Raw genomic sequence first — 17,095 nt, 5'->3', positions numbered from 1 at the left:
TCTCTGCTTTGTAAGATGCTGTCTAGCAGTTCGAAAGCACGAAGTGCAAATAGATAAATAGGTACCACTCTGGCGGGAAGGTAAACGGTGTTTCCATGTGCTGCTCTGGTTCACCAGAAGCGGCTTAGTCCTGCTGGCCACATGACCCGGAAGCTGTATGCCGGCTCCCTCGGCCAGTAAAGCGAGATGAGCGCCGCAACCCCAGAGTCGGCCATGACTGGACCTATTGGTCAGGGGTCCCTTTACCTTTATGTGTTTGCTTGGTTTATTTTGTATCTTAGACCTTATAATTCTCATAACACCAACCAGAGAAAATTGGGAAGAGGCTAATACGTTTCCGAGCACAATTCAAAGTGTTGGTGCTGACCTTGAAAGCCCTAAATGGACTCGGTCCCGTATACATGAAGGAGCGTCTCCACCTCCGTCGTTCTGCCCAGACACTGAAGTCCACCTCCGAGAGCCTTCTGGCGGTTCCCTCCCTGCGAAAAGCGAGGTTACAGGGAACCAGGAAGAGGGCCTTCTCGGTGGTGGCGCCCTCCCTGTGGAACGCCCTCCCACCAGATGTCAAAGAGAAAAATAACTACTTTTAGAAGACATCTGAAGGCAGCCCTGTTTAGGGAAGCTTTTAACGTTTAACAGGTTATTGTATTTTAGTGTTTTGTTGGAAGCCGCCCAGAGTGGCTGGGGAAACCCAGCCAGATGGGCGGGGTATAAGTAATAAATTATTATTATTATTGGCCTGATTTTTATTAAACTGTTGCAACAGGGTCCCTGCTCAGAACAATCAGAACAATGGTGCAAAAGCCCTTATATAGACTTTTGAAATTGCCTCCCTTGTAGCTGAAGACCACCCCAAAATTAATATAATGTGCAAATATGGAGAGGCATAAGAAATTAAAGAAGCAAGCAGAGAGAGAGAGAGAGAGAGAGAGAGAGAGAGAGAGAGAGAGAGAGAGAGAGAGAGACTTTCAAAATCCACAATTGCAACAGCGAATGATGCAATGTTCCAAACTGAACCCGGAAACTCAGAGCTGCACGGGAGTCTATAGCCATAAGTCTATCGCCACGCCCAGCCTTACGGAATGAAGGCGGAGCAACGCGGGCGTCTCCCTACCAACGCGCATGCGCCGGAGGCCGCCATTTCCTCTCGCGGCCTTCGCCCGTTCGGACTCACCCATTTGAAGCGGAGGTGGGGGGGAAAGAAAGGAATAAAGGACCATTTGAGGCAGCCTCTGGCGAAAAAACTTTGTCGCTTCGCCCCTCTGAATTGAAGAAGAAGGAGAAGAAGAGAAATACGGAGAAAAAGGGCCGTTTACACCATTCTGCCCCCCCGCCACATTCTCGTGGTACTTGGTTCCGTCCGCCGCCTCATCGCCGAGCGGGCGTTCCTTCCCCGGTTACCGCGCAGGCGCAGAAGGCTCCCTTAGAACGCGTGCGACTTAGGTGAGTGGGATAGACATCAAAGCGGGTGGGCAGCCGCCTGCATCCCTGTTGCCATGGAGACGGGATGGGAGGGGGCAAGGGAGCTACCCAAGGTTGGGGGGACAATGGGGGGGATTTTGGGGTGGATTTGGGCTTATGGGTTGGGCCAAAGCTGATATTTTTATTTTGGCTGCTGCTGATTTGCATATATTTGCATACATTTGCATATTCTGTTTGAGCTGCCGGCGACGTTCGTGGACCCCCTTGCTGATTTACATAGCTTTACATGCGTTTGTTAATTTGCATAGGTTTACAGGTATTTGCATATAATTTATTTTGGTGCCTGCCAATGATTTTTTAAAATAATAATAATAATACCGTTTATTTGTTGGTTTCATGAAATTTGTACATTGCTTGATTGCAAAAAGCAACCGCTCTAAAGGGTTTACCAAAGAAAGACAGATAAAGCTATAAAATTACCCATAAGAAAAATCAACGTTAATAAAAGCATACAGTGAAGTTGCCTGCCAATGATTTGCATAGATTTGTGCATTCTCTGGCCTTGATTTGTATAGGTTTGCTTGTTAACAGCCTAGGCCACTTCTGATTTGCACCTGTTTATTAAGCTTCCCAAATTTTAACAAATCAAGGCCAAATTGCATCACATTTAACAGTTTTTCAAGAAAAAAGTTTATTTCTGGCGTAGAGAGTGGTTCTGAGCATGCATTTTCTATATTCTGTTTTCTATTTCTCACTGGGCAAGAGCAAAAAGCTGCTTGTTTGAAGGCAAATTACATCTTTCTCCCCACTTCTTTGGCCTTTAGAGGATTAACCCAGACCTCTGACCCACAAAATGTCCGAATCACAACAGATTTTGTTTTTTTGTGGGTTTTTATTTAAATACATTTTTATTGGAAATTTTATTTACAACATAACACAAACCCCCCACCCCCCAACCCAGAAATCCACTTCCATCAGACACAAACATAACAAACAACAGGCATAATATACAGCAATACAAACAACCAAATAAAAGACTTCCTTTATCCTGTTTCTGGCATCCTTATTTACTTCTTATAAGCTGTTTCCTTTATGAATAATTATTACGATTTTTCTAATTATAACTTAAATATCCATAAAGTCTCCTGCAGACATTAATCGAAACAAGTCCAGGTATGAATTTTAGGGCACTGTTTTGTGCATTTCCCCCATGCTTTTTGAAACTCTTGTCTAGTGTGATCTCTTATTGCCTCTGTTAATCTAGCCAGTTCAATATACTCTAACAGTTTGTCTTGCCATTCCATTTTTGTTGGCACAATTTCTTTTTTCCAGTTTTTAGCAATTAGGATCCTTGCCGCTCCTGTGGCATAGAGGAATATTTTCTCATCTTCTCTTGCTATACCTGCGTCCGTTATCCCTAGTAGAAAAGCTTCTGTATTTTTTATAAAGTTATGCTTAAACATTTTTTTAAGCTCATCATATACTATGTTCCAGAAGCTTTTGAGAATCACAACAGATTTTGGATGAGTTGGGCTGTGCTGTACCTTACCGGTACAGTAATTAAAAAAATTTTTGCATCAGCATATACCTGGGAGTGTTTTCGCCAAAATGCTTTGGCCAGGTGATAATTTGCATGCTTGAGCAATAACATAAAAAATCTCCCATTTATGGGCGTCTTCCAAGACTTAAAAGCCAAACCGTCTCCTGAGTCAACAATTATGTGTGTATCATATTCAGAGTTGCCGGCAGGTGACTGTGAAATGGAATTTTACCAGTGACTCGGCTTGGCTTCCCCAGAAAATTTTGGATCTGGAACTTTTTCGCCCTCTGCAATGGGAGAGATCCAATCGTTTTGTTTACCCCACAGAAGCCAAACAAGCAAAAATTAAACCAACTGCAATTCGTGTTAATTTGGCACCTTCCAAAAATAGATGGCCCGAAGGAGTTGGACGTTTGCTTGAATTCAGTGCAAATTCAGGGTGGATAAAAATCAATGGTTTAAAAAAATAATAATCAGATTTTAAAATTTAAATTGGATTTTTAAAATAAAATCCTTTTGGAGGAAAAATCTTTCTAAAGATTTTCTATTTTACATTATAGTCCATCAGGAAATAAGGATTTGTTTTAAGTTTTTCATGTGTGCTTAAACTGAGTCTAAATTGTGTCTTTTTTTAAAAAAAATTGTTTAGCCACATCAGTTAACAAACATGGATACATATGCTATAATGTTATTGTTTTAGTTAAATAAATTGTTTAAATTGTTACTAAGGAAATGATTAGTTTTCTCCTTCCAATAAAGTACAGCAGAAACGTTGTCCAAATATAAACAGTTAACTTATTAAACCTATAACAATAGTTTCATAATTTCCTGTCTATGTATTTCTAAGAGTAGAACCAAATCGGTAATTTTTGATATAACTGTAAAAGCTACTCTGAAAATTTATCAATCCAAAAATGAAAGCTTCATCTGGTTTGTAAATATTAAGATGATACCAGCAAGAATGAGTCTTTCTGTAAAAAGAAGAAGATATAAATCAAGTCTTACTGACTAGTGATTTAAATTGTGATTTAGTATCGATTCGATTTAAATCAAATAAACCCTGATTGCAATTTACTTCTGAGTAGACATTGCTTGGTTCCTGTTTTCTCCAACCCATCTTTCTAAAACTTTGCAAAGTTTGGGCTTCGCTAAAAAGTTTGAACTCGCTAAAACGATGGAATTAATAAGAAACCACTCAGGTGACAAGAAAAAAGAATGGGATTGATGTAATAACTATCTAATAAAATACGGTTCCAGCAACAACATTTGGCTGTGCCCTAGACTAACTTCACAGATATAAAGGAACTTTGTTTTTCAGTTATGGAATACAGATAAGTTGAATGTAAAATAATTTGGAAGGGACTCAAACCAGTTTAGGAGAATAATCAGAATGTGACGAAAAAGAAAAGTGAATATGAAGGTAATGTCGTTCTTGGAATTTTGGGTATAAAACATTCAAACGATTGTTTGTAATCCTTAAATAATTTTGTGTTTCTGATGATAAATTTTTGTTTTCTTCCCCAAAGCTTTATGTTGTTTAATTTTTACTTTTTTCACATTTCGTTCCTGTATAGCTTTCTTTTCTGTTTATGTGAATGCAACGATCAATTTATTTTCTTGCCATGCAAATTTTAAAATGCAATCAAGTATTTTTAAAGGGGGAGGGAGTTTGGGCTTCTCCGAAACACAGTCTTTCACCAAAAAAAAAAACACCCTCCTTTTCTCTTCCTTTAGGTATTTTTTGAAGTAGCTCCTGCCTGGGCAACCATGGTGACAGAAAAGGAAATTGAACAGATTGGCCGGACGCTGGTGGACGCTGACCAACCCCTAAAAGCCCGTTTCCGGGCGCTATTTACCCTCAGAAACCTAGGGGGGGCTACAGCCATTGAGTGGATCAGCCGAGGTTTTGGGGACGACTCTGCGCTCCTCAAACACGAACTGGCTTACTGCTTAGGGCAGATGCAAGACGAGAGAGCGATTCCAGTCCTTATTGACGTTCTCCGAGATGCTAGCCAGGAAGCCATGGTCCGCCATGAAGCTGGTAAGAGAGGCTGTGTTGACAGACCGCAAGGGGGCTGGATTGGGGAACGCTTTTAACATTTGATGAATTATTATGGGACGCGGGTGGCGCTGTGGTCTAAACCACAGAGCCTAGGGCTTGCCGATGCGAAGGTCGGCGGTTCGAATCCCCGCGACGGGGTGATCTCCCGTTGCTCGGTCCCTGCTCCTGCCAACCTAGCAGTTCGAAAGCAAAGTGCAAGTAGATAAATAGGTACCACTCCGGCGGGAAGGTAAACGGCGTTTCCGTGCGCTGCTCTGGTTCGCCAGAAGTGGCTTAGTCCTGCTGGCCACATGACCCGGAAAAACTGTCTGCGGACAAACGCCGGCTCCCTTGGCCCAATCCCAGAGTCGTTCGCAACTGGACTTAACTGTCAGGGATCCTTTACCTTTACCTTTTTTTTTTTTTTTGTATATTAATATTTTGGGGGGGAAGCCACACATAGTGGCTGGGGAAACCCAGCCAGATGGGTGGGGTATAAATAATAAAGTATTATTATTATTATTATTATTATTATTATTATTATTATTATTACTACTAATACACGGGATCTAGCTCAGTGTTGTTACCTGGAAACAGCTGCCCAGGAGTCTTTTCCCAGTACTTCCTGGAGATCTGGGACTATCTGCATAAGAGGATTCTTATCCTTGGGGTTGGTTTATTAGGGAGCTGCCTAAACTGAATAAAGCCATTGGTCCATCGACCTCAATACTGTCTGCACTGACTGCCAGCCGCTCTCCACAGTTTGAATCTGGGACCTTCTGCATGAGTTGTGGCCCCTTCAGCAATTTTAAGATCTCGCACCTTTTTATTATTATTACGCCGCGTGTCTCCGTGGGGTCAACAGCGGGAGAGAGGGATATAAACAAATAAAATTAATAACACACACACACACACCCTGCTTCCACCTTCGTATCTCATTCTCCCACTGCTTTCAACAGGTGAGGCGCTGGGTGCCATTGGGAACCCCAAAGTTCTAGACGTCCTGAAAAAATACTCCGAAGACCCTGTCGTCGAGGTAAATCCAGGGACTCCTTTGCAATTCTTCCCCGAACCTGACCCGATCCAAAAAGTTAACACCCCTCCCTCCTTTATATATATATATATATATATATATATATATATATATATATATATATATACATACACACACACACACACACACACACTTTTATTAGTTTTTTAAACATACCATTTTCAACAGTAATTAAACGTACTTTTACACCTTATTCAATTTTTTGACTTCCATCCGTCCTGTCTGAACATTTTCCAATCTAATCTCTTAGTATGCATTTCTTACCTTCCCTATTACATTTCAAACTCATGACCAATATCTCTATCTACTTTGTAAACACTTCGTATATTTCTCCTTACAAAACTTCTTGTAGTCCCACTAGCATAATTTGTTGGTTACAATTGCTCTTCAAATAATTCATATACTTCTTCCAATCTTCTGTAAATCTCTGGTCCCGCAGGTTTCGAATCCTTCCTGTCGTTTTGTCCAATTCGGCGTAGTCCATTAATTTCATCTGCCATTCTTCTTTCATCTGAATTTCCTCACGCTTCCATTTCTGGGCTAACAATACTCTTGCCACAGTTGTTGCGTATAAAAACAGTTAAACATCTTGCCTATTAATATCCTGGCCTATAATTCCAAGTAAAAATGCTTCTGGTTTTTTAAAAAATGTATTTCATGTTTTTCACGAAATATACGTTCTTGAAAAACACCCCTCCATCCTTTTCAGGTGGCAGAGACGTGTCAGCTGGCCGTGAAGAGACTGGAATGGCTTCGGGAGCACCCGTCAGATGCGTCCTCCGGTCCCTACTCCTCCGTAGACCCGGCGCCTCCGTCCGAGGAGGCGGACGTGGAAAAGCTGCGGCTGGCTTTGCTGGACGACTCGCGGCCGTTGTTTGAGCGATACCGGGCCATGTTTGCCCTGCGCAACGTTGGCGGGGAATCGGCCGTCCTGGCCTTGGCGGACGGTGAGTCTTCTCACTTCTCTTTGGCCAGAGGTTTCACCTGGTCAGCGGCTCTGGCCAGAATTTGAATCCCTGGTCCTGAATGGGGTAACTTTGCCCCCGAAGGACCAGGTGCGCAGCCTGGGAGTCATTTTGGACTCCCAGCTGTCCATGGAGGTGCAGGTCAGTTCTGTGTCCAGGGCAGCTCCATCTGGTATGCAGGATGAGACCCTCCCTGCCCACAGACTGTCTGGCCAGAGCGGTGCATGCTCTGGTTATCTCCCGCTTGGACTACTGCAACGCACTCTTCGTGGGGCTACCTTTGAAGGAGACCCAGAAACTGCAATTAATCCAGAATGCGGCAGCGAGACTGGGGACTGGGAGTGGCCGCCAGGACCACATAACACTGGTCCTGAGAGATCTGCATTGGCTCCCAGTACGTTTCCGAGCACAATTCAAAGTGTTGGTGCTGACCTTGAAAGCCCTAAATGGCCTCGGTCCTGTATACTTGAGGGAGCATCTCCACCGCCATCATTCTGCCCGGACACTGAGGTCCATCTCCGAGGGCCTTCTGGCGGTTCCCTCATTGTCAGAAGTGAGGTTACAGGGAACCAGACAGAGGGCCTTCTCGGTGGTGGCACCCGCCCTGTGGAACACCCTCCCTTCAGATGTGAAGGAAATAAGCAGCTATCTTCTCTTTAAAAGACATCTGAAGGCAGCCCTGTTTAGGGAGGTTTTTACCATTTAGTGCTGTATTGTTTTTAACACTTGATTGGAAGCCGCCCAGAGTGGCTAGGGAAACTCAGCCAGATGGGTGGGGTATAAATAATAAATTATTATTATTGGGAACACTACAAGCTCTGGCTCTTAAAGGTAACGCAAGGCGCTAGTCCTCAAGCCCCTTTCCTGAACTGCGATTCTCCTCTCCCCTCCATCCTCAAGGCCTCCGCTGCGGCAGCGCCCTCTTCCGCCACGAGGTCGCCTACGTTCTGGGACAGATGCAACACGAGGCCAGCGTCCCGCAGCTGACGGCCTCGCTGGAGAACGGCGCCGAGAGCCCCATGGTGCGCCACGAATGCGCCGAGGCCCTGGGCTCCATCGCCCGGGCCTCCTGCCTCTCCGCCTTGCAAGCCCACACCCAGGACAAGGAGCGCGTCGTACGGGAGAGCTGCGAAGTGGCGTTGGACATCTACGACTATGAGAACGGCGGTGATTTCCAGTATCCCGACGGGCTGAGCAAGCTGAAGAAATCGGACTGAAAAGGGCGCAGGGAGCCGGCCGGGTCTCAGCGGCCGCCATCTCATCCCGGTTTGGATTTCCGCAGCGGCGGACGGGGAGACGCAAGACATCTTGCCTCCGTTTCTAATTTGCGGCCTGTTTCTCTGCTCGGTGGTTGGTGCGTAACGGGTACCTACATCTCGATAGCGGGTTCTGTTCCGGATCTGGTGCCTTTTCCGTTTCCCCCTCTCTCGTTTTTGCAAATATATGTCCACGCGTATTTATATCGCTTTGAAAACTGAGTCTTCCTTGCGGCAGTGTCGAATGAATGAATCTTTATTTGCGTCAGCCGTTGGCCGTAGCAATAAAACAACACTACAATATACAAAGAATAGAAATAAAAAGGCAGTTATATACAATACATTTTAGGGTTTTGAGTCAATGGTCAGGTGGTGGATCTTATTCCGATTGCCCCAGCGAAAAACCTTGCCACCTTTGCCGTCACCTGCTCCTCTTGATCTGCCAAAGGAAAGGACACTGGGGCAGTGGCTGGGCGACCCGGAATGGACAATAAAAGAGGGGTGATAATCTCATTCCTCAATCTCATTCAGCAGGGGGCCGGTCCACTGTCCCTCAGACCTCATCCAAAATTTACAAATCACCAGCTTCAAAACAATATATCAATCTATCTATCTATCTATCTATCTATCATCTATCTATCTATCTATATATATAAAATCAGTACATAACTAAAGAGTAGGGGGACACCCAAGGACCAACCCCCACCCCAATAGATGCCAAGCTGGAGAGAGGATTATGAATCGGTTTCGTACACACAAAGTAATAAGAGGATTGTGGAAGGATGATTCGGAAAGGGATTTCGGGGGAAAGGGAATATTGCAGGCTAGGTTCTGTGTGAAAGCAACCTCCTTTAGCCAAAAACCATCGCGGATTAGGTTTACTGGGGCTTAAACGTTTAAAAGCAGATCAGGCTTGGCAGAACCCGTTTTCAATGTCAAAGCTTTCCGGAGCCGCTCCCCAGAGGCCGATGGCAAAGCGCGGTGTCAAAAAATATCTCCGAATTCTGGCCATTTGAACCCCCCCCCCCCCAAAAAAAAACCCTTCATGGATCACTGCCTTGTCGTGGCGAAAGGGCTTGAATAACTCAGAGAATCTATGAGCTATGACAGGGGTAGGCAATTTAAGGCCCGGGGGCAGGATCCGGCCCAATCGCCTTCTCAATCCGGCCCGCGGACAGTCCGGGAATCTGCATGTTTTTACATGAGTAGAATGTGACCTTTTATTTAAACTGCATCTCTGGGTTATTTGTGGGGCATAGGAATTCGTTCACTTTTCCCCCCTTCAAAATATACTCCAGCCCCCCACAAGGTTTGAGGGACAGTGGACCGGCCCCCTGCTGAGAAAGTTCCCCTGTTAGACCAGCCTTTTACTCCACAAACAATGAGGACTGCAGTCTTGTTTGCCGTGTTTATTTCATTCATCCCCTGTGGTCTAAGCAAGAAAGCAAATCCTTTGCTTCTGTGTAAAGGTCTCTGACCATTAGGTCCAGTCGTGGCCGACTCTGGGGTTGCAGCGCTCATCTCGCTTTACTGGCCGAAGGAGCTGGCATACAGCTTCTGGGTCATGTGGCCAGAAGGACTAAGCCGCTTCTGGAGAACCAGAGCAGCGCACGGAAACGCCGTTTACCTTCCCGCTGGAGCGGTACCTATTTATCTACTTGCACTTTGACGTGCTTTCGAACTGCTGGGTTGGCAGGAGCAGGGACCGAGCACCCCGTCATTGCGGGGATTCGAACCGCCGACCTTCTGATCGGCAAGCCCTAGGCTCTGTGGTTTAACCCACAGCACCACCCGCGTCCCTTGCTTCTGTGTACTGCAACGCAAATTAACGGGCAGCCGAGACTCAAAACAGTGGATTCTCTGCCTGCCTGCCTGCCTGCCTTCAGCCTAACCCTCCCCTCTCAAAATCCCCAGCTACGATCTGCTTAGCTGATTTTAAGAGATCAGCTCTTGGGGAGGGGAAGGAGCCCAGAATAGTAGATTTGTCTTCTGCGGATTTTTTGGGGGGGAGGTGGGAGAGGAAAGGGGGAGATGTCTGGAAGAGGGGAGGCTTTGAGCAAGGATATCTGTATTTAAAATAAAATTTAAAAAGCTAGGTGGCTGGCTGCGCGGAGTCTTTGCTCTCCAGCTGTTGACAAACAGCATCTCTCACCCCTAAAAAGTCGACAGATCACCAGGAGCGCCTTGCGGACGCTTTCAAGTCGTGCCAATTGATGATTTTGCCTTGCGCTCCAGCTGTTCCCTGTCACCAGGTAAGTCGCTTCCTGCAAATCCCAGAAAACAAAAGCCAGCTTAAAAAATTTAGCCTTAGCAGCAAACCAGGGTAGCTTGATTTGCAGTCCCCGCAAAAAGGAAATTGGGTTTGGTGCAACGGGAGGCACCGGCGTCGTACACTCACCGTATTTTTCGCTCTATAAGATGCACCAGACCACAAGACGCACCTAGTTTTTGGAAGAGGGAAACAAGGAAAAAAATATTCTGAATCTCAGAAGCCAGAACAGCAAGAGGGATCGCTGCGCAGCGAAAGCAGCAATCCCTCTTGCTGTTCTGGCTTCTGGAATAGCTGCGCAGCCTGCATTCGCTCCGTAAGACGCACACATATTTCCGCTTTTTAGGAGGGAAAAAGTGAGTCTTGCAGAGCAAAAAATACGGTAATTTTTTTTGCTAAGTTGCACAGGTTGAAAGAGGTACTTCAGGTTTTCGAAACCTGCTGTGCCTGTTTAACCAGATAGGGCAGCGAACCATCAAGAAATATTAATTCTTGGCCAGTGTGTCTGGAGGTCCTATTCTGTTTTATTCTGATTTTAAGCTGTCAGTCAATTGCTGGATTTTATGTTTTAATGTATTATATATTTTGAGGTTAGCTGAGCCCGGTTTGGCTGGGGAGGGTGGGATATAAATTGATCGTGTGGCTGTGGAAATGGATAAAAGCCCCCCATCTAAACAATAACTGTCATCAGTGCGTGTAAATAAAACAATTTAATTTTACATTTTATCATCTACAATGCTATCTTATTTATTTTATACTACAATACATTGATTATTGCTTTCATTTTTTGGATCCATGGTCTCGTTAGGTAGTAGAATTCATGTTAAATTGCTGTTTTAAGGGTTGTTTTTAAAAGTCTGGAACGGATTAATCCGTTTTGCATTCCTTTCTATGGGAAAACGCGCCTTGGTTTTGGAACTCGCTTTGGTTTTGGGACGGACTTCCGGGACGGATGAACTTTGAGAAGCAAGGTACCAGTGTACAGTGGTACCTCGGTTTTTGAAAGTCATCCATTTCAGAAGACCGTTCGAGTTCTGAAACATTCAAAAACCAAAAACTCAGTACAGAAGCCTTCAAATGGAAAACTCAGTACGGAAAACTTAATACGCAATCTGCATTTCCGGTTCGACTTCCAAGGCGCATTCGAAAAAGCAAAGCATTTACTTCCGGGTTTACGGCGTTCGAAAACCGAAATACAGGTACCACTGTATTCTTTAATCACACTGCAAGACCACCACATGTGTTGAAATGTTCCTACTATTAGTTTTTTTTTTTAATACTTCCAGCATTTATCACTCTGTGATTTAAATATCTTTGCCAGCCTATTTGGTGTTAAGTACCCGCCTGCAGATGGTTTTCTTTTCAAGTATAAAATAAAGGTAAAGGGACCCCTGACCATTAGGTCCAGTCGTGGCCGACTCTGGGGTTGCGGCGCTCATCTCGCTTTATTGGCCAAGGTACAGCTTCCGGGTCATGTGGCCAGCAGGACAGAGCCGCTTCTGGCGAACCAGAGCAGCGCACGGAAACGCCGTTTCCCTTCCCGCCGGAGTGGTACCTATTTATCTACTTGCACTTTGAGGTGCTTTCGAACTGCTAGGTTGGCAGGAGCAGGAACCGAGCAACGGGAGCTCACCCCGTCATTGCGGGGATTCAAACCGCCAACCTTCTGATCGGCAAGTCCTAGGCTCTGTGGTTTAACCCACAGCGCCACCTGCATCCCTATAAAGTATAGCATGCCGTAAATATCGAGTTATTTGTCCAAATCAATATTGTGTCCTCTTTTCTTAACATACGGCTTTTCTCCGTAAGTGGGGCCTGAACTGCCCCTGTCTATCTCTTCCCCAGAATATCCGTCAAGTGAAACCTAAGTGACGATCGCTGACTGGGGAAGGAAGGGGAACGAGGCGCCGGGGACCCGGGTGCGAATCCTCCCTCGATGCAGTCCGGAGAGGAGGAGGAGGAGGCGGGCGACCTCTTCAGAGATTACAAACCCCCCTCGCTGGATTCGATCCGCCTGCCCCGCTACGCCTTGTATCTTCTGATGGCCGTCATCATCGTGGTCGTGGTCGCGTACGCAATTGTGGGTCACCTCATCAACGACCTCGCGCACGACTTTGCGGGTGAGTGGGCAGACATCCTAGAAGCTCCCTCTTTCCCCCCCAAGTTGCTAATCCTCAGGACCATTTAGAGTTTGAGTACCGTATTTTTCGCTCCTACTCTTGCTGGATTAACAGTGAGGAGGGATGGGTGGGGCTGTTTGTACCTGTCATGCAATATGTGGATGGCGGCTAACAGATTGAGGTTGAATCCTGACAAGGCATAAGTACTGTTTTTGGGGGACAGGAGGCGGGCAGGTGTGGAAGACTCTCTGATCCTGCATGGGTTCACTGTGCCCCCGAAGGACCAGGTGCACAGCCTGGGAGTCATTCTGGACTCACAGCTGTCCATGGAGGCGCAGCCAGTTCTGTGTCCAGTGCAGCTCCATCTGGTACGCAGGATGAGACCCTCCCTGCCTGCGCACTGTCTGGCCAGAGTGGTGCATGCTCTGGTTATCTCCCGCTTGGACTACTGCAATGTGCTCTACGTGGGGCTACCTTTGAAGGTGACTCGGAAACTGCAATTAATCCAGAATGTGGCAGCTAGACTGGTGATTGGGAGCGGCCGCCGAGACCACATAACACTGGTCTTGAAAGACCTACACTGGCTCCCAGTACGTTTCCGAGCACAATTCAAAGTGTTGGTGCTGACCTTGAAAGCCCTAAACGGCCTCAAAGGCCCAGTATACCTGAAGGAGCGTCTCCACCCCCATCGTTCTGCCCGAACACTGGGGTCCATCTCCCGAGGGCCTTGTGGCAGTTCCCTCCCCTGCGAGAAGCCAAGTTACAGGGAACCAAGCAGAGGGCCTTCTTGGTAGTGGGGCCCTAAGCTAGAGCTTGTTTAGCTTATATGTAAATCCGGCACTGCGACAGCTTTTCCTGCCCTCAGCTGCCGGTTTTAATTTTCTCTTTTTTTCCCCTATCTGCAGATTGGGCGTTCGGTCCCAAACTGGAAGAGAGGAAGAGGCTGGAAGAGGCCTCGGACGGATGTGAGATTGCAGCTTTTCCTGACCATCGCCTGGGTTGGCAAAAGAGCGCCCCTTTCCTAGGGGTGGAGTGTGCGGAAGGCCGCATCCTGCACCCCTTACCTGGGATGGAGACGGACTGCGCATCGCCTCCAGCAACTCTGAAACAGTCTGGCTGAGTCATTGCTTGGATCAGCTGGAGAGAGATATATATATATCACCCCTGGATATGAATGTCCAGACTCCCTGTGGTGTCTATTTCTTTCCTTTCCTTTTCCCCCTGTTTTGTTGTTGTCGTTTAGTCGTGTCCACCTCTTCATGACCCCCTGGACCAGAGCATGCCAGGCACTCCTGTCTTCCACTGCCTCCCGCAGTTTGGTCAAACTCATGCTGGTAGCTTCGAGAACACTGTCCCACCATCTCATCCTCTGTCGCCCCCTTCTCCTTGTGCCCTCCATCTTTCCCAACATCAGGGTCTTTTCCAGGGAGTCTTCTCTTCTCATGAGGTGGCCAAAGTCTTGGAGCCTCAGCTTCAGGAACTGTCCTTCCAGTGAGCACTCAGGGCTGATTTCCTTCCGAATGGAGAGGTTTGACCTTCTTGCAGTCCATGGGACTCTCAAGAGTCTCCTCCAGCACCAGAATTCAAAAGCATCCATTCTTCGGCCATCAGCCTTCTTTATGGTCCAGCTCTCACTTCCATATATCACTACTGAGAAAACCAGAGCTTTTACTATACGGACCTTTGTTTTGTGCCTGATTTTATCACAAAGAAACTGCCACCTCCAGCGACCTTCGTTCCCAAGAAAGCTAACCCAGGATACATGCTGGCCCCCTCGAAAAATCTCACTGCTCAGAGATGGAGGTGTTTGTAACATTAAAAATGGGCATGGCATACGAGTCCTGCCAGTCGTCTCCGTTGCTTTTTTGCTCTGTCAAAATCTGGCTCAGTAAACACATGAGACGTAACCGGCTGTGTTCTTAGATAAATAAGGTATTCTATTCATGTATCATGGGACGTGGGTGGTGCTGTGGGTTAAACCACAGAGCCTAGGACTTGCTGATCAGAAGGTTGGTGGTTCGAATCCCCGCAATGACGGGGTGAGCTCCCGTTGCTCGGTCCCTGCTCCTGCCAACCTAGCAGTTCGAAAGCATGTCAAAGTGCAAGTAGATAAATGGGTACCGCTCCGGCGGGAAGGTAAACAGCGTTTCCGTGCACTGCTCTGGTTCGTCAGAAGAATGGATGCTTTTGAATTGTGCTGCTGGAGGAGACTCTTGAGAGTCCCATGGACTGCAAGAAGATCCAACCTCTCCATTCTTAAGGAAATCAGCCCTGCTTCTTGCAGTCCATGGGACTCTCAAGAGTCTCCTCCAGCACAATTCAAAAGCATCCATTCTTCGGCCATCAGCCTTCTTGATGGTCCAGCTCTCACTTCCATACATCACTACTGGGAAAACCAGAGTTTGAACTATACGGACCTTTGTCGGCAAGATGATGTCTCTGCTTTTTGAGATGCTGTCTAGGTTTGTCACTGCTCGATACATGAATAGTATACATTATTTATCTAAGAACACAGGCGGTTTTTATTGAGTATGCTTTGCGTGACCATGGGTTTGTTTGTTGTCGTTTTGCTACTGTCAAAATCTGGGACAGCCGGCTTCCTTCGGAACGAGGTTTCCCACAACACCACACATGACAGGGCCTTTAATGTTTAATCCGGACCCACAAAGTACCAGCTGCCCTCGTGCCGCCGCCGCAAATATGGAGCAATCCTTCCCACTAAGTAAGGAGATGGGCTTGGATTCCGGAACAGCAAACCCGACCTAATTGGTGCTTTCCCAAATGGTACGTCCTTCCCTTCAAAATCTGCCCTGCTTCCAAGTTTTGCGATGCAATTGTCCGGCTGAGCAATGGGTACAAAAATCCATCTGCTGGGGGTGAATTTCGGAAAGGCCTGCGTTGATGGAAGCAGCATGGAAAATGTGCAAGGGGGTGTTTTTCCGTATGTGGTGGACTTGCAAAGGGGTAAAAGAGTATTGGGAAATGACCCATAACAAATTGAAAAAAAAATATTTAAAAGCACTTCCCCCCCCCCAAAAAAAAACCCCCAGAGTCCTTTCTCAAAACAAAACAAAACAAAACAATTCCTTCTAGTAGCACTTTAAAGGTAAAAGGACCCCTGACCATTAGGTCCAGTCATGGCCGACTTTGGGGTTGTGGCGCTCATCTCGCTTTACTGGCCGAGGGAGCCGGCGTACAGCTTCCAGGTCATGTGGCCAGCAGGACTAAGCCGCTTCTGGCGAACCAGAGCAGCGCACGGAAACGCCGTTTACCTTCCCGCCGGAGCAGTACCTATTTATCTACTTGCCCTTTGACGTGCTTTCGAACTGCTAGGTTGGCAGGAGCAGGGACTGAGCAACGGGAGCTCACTCCGTCGCAGGGATTCGAACCTTCTGATCGGCAAGTCCTAAGCTCTGTGGTTTAACCCACAGCGCCACCTGCGTCCCTAGTAGCACCTTAGAGACCAACTAAGTTAGTTATTGGTATGAGCTTTTGTGTGCATGCACACTTCTTTAGTGTCATGTACTGAAGTTCTCACCCTGGGCCAGCAGGGTAGATAGTTTTCACTCAGGTCTACATATGCAGATAAGGGATTGAAAGTGACGTTCCGTGATTGGATACTTACAGAAAGTTGTTACAGTTGCGTTGTACTGGAGCTCTATATAAGCAGGCTGGTTGAACCCTTCAGTTCAGTTCTGTTCTGGCCTGTGAATAAACAAGAGCTGTTTGAAGAATCGCTGTGTCGTCTGATATGTTCACCCACAACATATACTGAAACAGAAGTCACACGACCCTTATATATTCAGTGTATCTGAAGAAGTGTGCATGCACACGAAAGCTCATACCAATAACCTAGTTGGTCTCTAAGGTGCTACTGGAAGGGATTTTTTTATTTATTTTATTTTATTTTATTTATTTTGTTTTGACTATGGCAGACCAACACAGCTACCTACCTCTAACTAGAGTGCTTTCTCTTCGGCATAATTGAGACGGAAATTCCCAAGTGTAAAAAAAAAAGGTTATTTATGTATGCCACTACTGCGGCTGTGTTTCGTTAGCCCAAAAAATGGAAAACGAGCGAGGTCCCAACCGAAGAATAATGGCAACTTAAGCTGACGGAATATGTTCAGCTTGCGGACTTAAGAGAACAAGAATCATAGAATCATAGAGTTGGAAGAGACCACAAGGGCCATCGAGTCCAACCCCCTGCCAAGCAGGAAACACCATCAGAGCACTCCTGACATATGGTTGTCAAGCCTCTGCTTAAAGACCTCCAAAGAAGGAGACTCCACCACACTCCTTGGCAGCAAATTCCACTGTCGAACAGCTCTTACTGTCAGGAAGTTCTTCCTAATGTTTAGGTGGAATCTTCTTTCTTGTAGTTTGGATCCATTGCTCCGTGTCCGCTTCTCTGGAGCAGCAGAAAAC

The 17,095-nt window shown here is 46.4% G+C and overlaps 2 protein-coding genes across 4 annotated transcripts; both read left to right on the top strand.

Moving 5' to 3' along the window:
* The first annotated feature begins 1,393 nt into the window (after positions 1 to 1,393).
* Positions 1,394 to 8,482, top strand: DOHH (deoxyhypusine hydroxylase). 3 transcript variants are annotated; one of them, XM_053372599.1, is made up of 5 exons: positions 1,394 to 1,443; positions 4,697 to 5,003; positions 5,963 to 6,039; positions 6,767 to 7,004; positions 7,923 to 8,482. In XM_053372599.1, the coding sequence occupies exons 2-5, from the start codon at positions 4,730 to 4,732 to the stop codon at positions 8,237 to 8,239; spliced, it is 906 nt and encodes a 301-aa protein (XP_053228574.1). In that variant the 5' UTR covers positions 1,394 to 1,443; positions 4,697 to 4,729; the 3' UTR covers positions 8,240 to 8,482. The 3 variants fall into 3 exon arrangements, with proteins under 3 accessions (XP_053228574.1, XP_053228575.1, XP_053228573.1); XM_053372600.1 differs by lacking the exon at positions 1,394 to 1,443 and adding an exon at positions 1,448 to 1,468; XM_053372598.1 differs by lacking the exon at positions 1,394 to 1,443 and adding an exon at positions 4,362 to 4,382.
* Positions 8,483 to 11,928: 3,446 nt separating this feature from the next.
* SMIM44 (small integral membrane protein 44) lies at positions 11,929 to 13,810 on the top strand. Its single transcript, XM_053372602.1, has 2 exons — positions 11,929 to 12,667; positions 13,573 to 13,810. Exons 1-2 carry the CDS (start codon positions 12,484 to 12,486, stop codon positions 13,785 to 13,787), a joined length of 399 nt encoding a protein of 132 aa, XP_053228577.1. The 5' UTR covers positions 11,929 to 12,483; the 3' UTR covers positions 13,788 to 13,810.
* Positions 13,811 to 17,095: the final 3,285 nt, after the last annotated feature.

Source organism: Podarcis raffonei, chromosome 18 (assembly GCF_027172205.1).
Source record: "Podarcis raffonei isolate rPodRaf1 chromosome 18, rPodRaf1.pri, whole genome shotgun sequence".
Taxonomy (NCBI): Eukaryota; Metazoa; Chordata; class Lepidosauria; order Squamata; family Lacertidae; genus Podarcis; species Podarcis raffonei.
This window is presented reverse-complemented; position numbering and strand designations above follow the sequence as displayed.

Bases quoted from the DNA above. Each gene is read 5' to 3' on its own strand.
- DOHH (XM_053372598.1), top strand. The intron at 5,004-5,962 runs GTAAGAGAGGCT...TGCTTTCAACAG, and splicing joins CATGGTCCGCCATGAAGCTG to GTGAGGCGCTGGGTGCCATT. The intron at 7,005-7,922 runs GTGAGTCTTCTC...TCCATCCTCAAG, and splicing joins CGTCCTGGCCTTGGCGGACG to GCCTCCGCTGCGGCAGCGCC.
- SMIM44 (XM_053372602.1), top strand. From the start codon at position 12,484: ATGCAGTCCGGAGAGGAGGAGGAGGAGGCGGGCGACCTCTTCAGAGAT. The intron at 12,668-13,572 runs GTGAGTGGGCAG...CCCTATCTGCAG, and splicing joins CCTCGCGCACGACTTTGCGG to ATTGGGCGTTCGGTCCCAAA.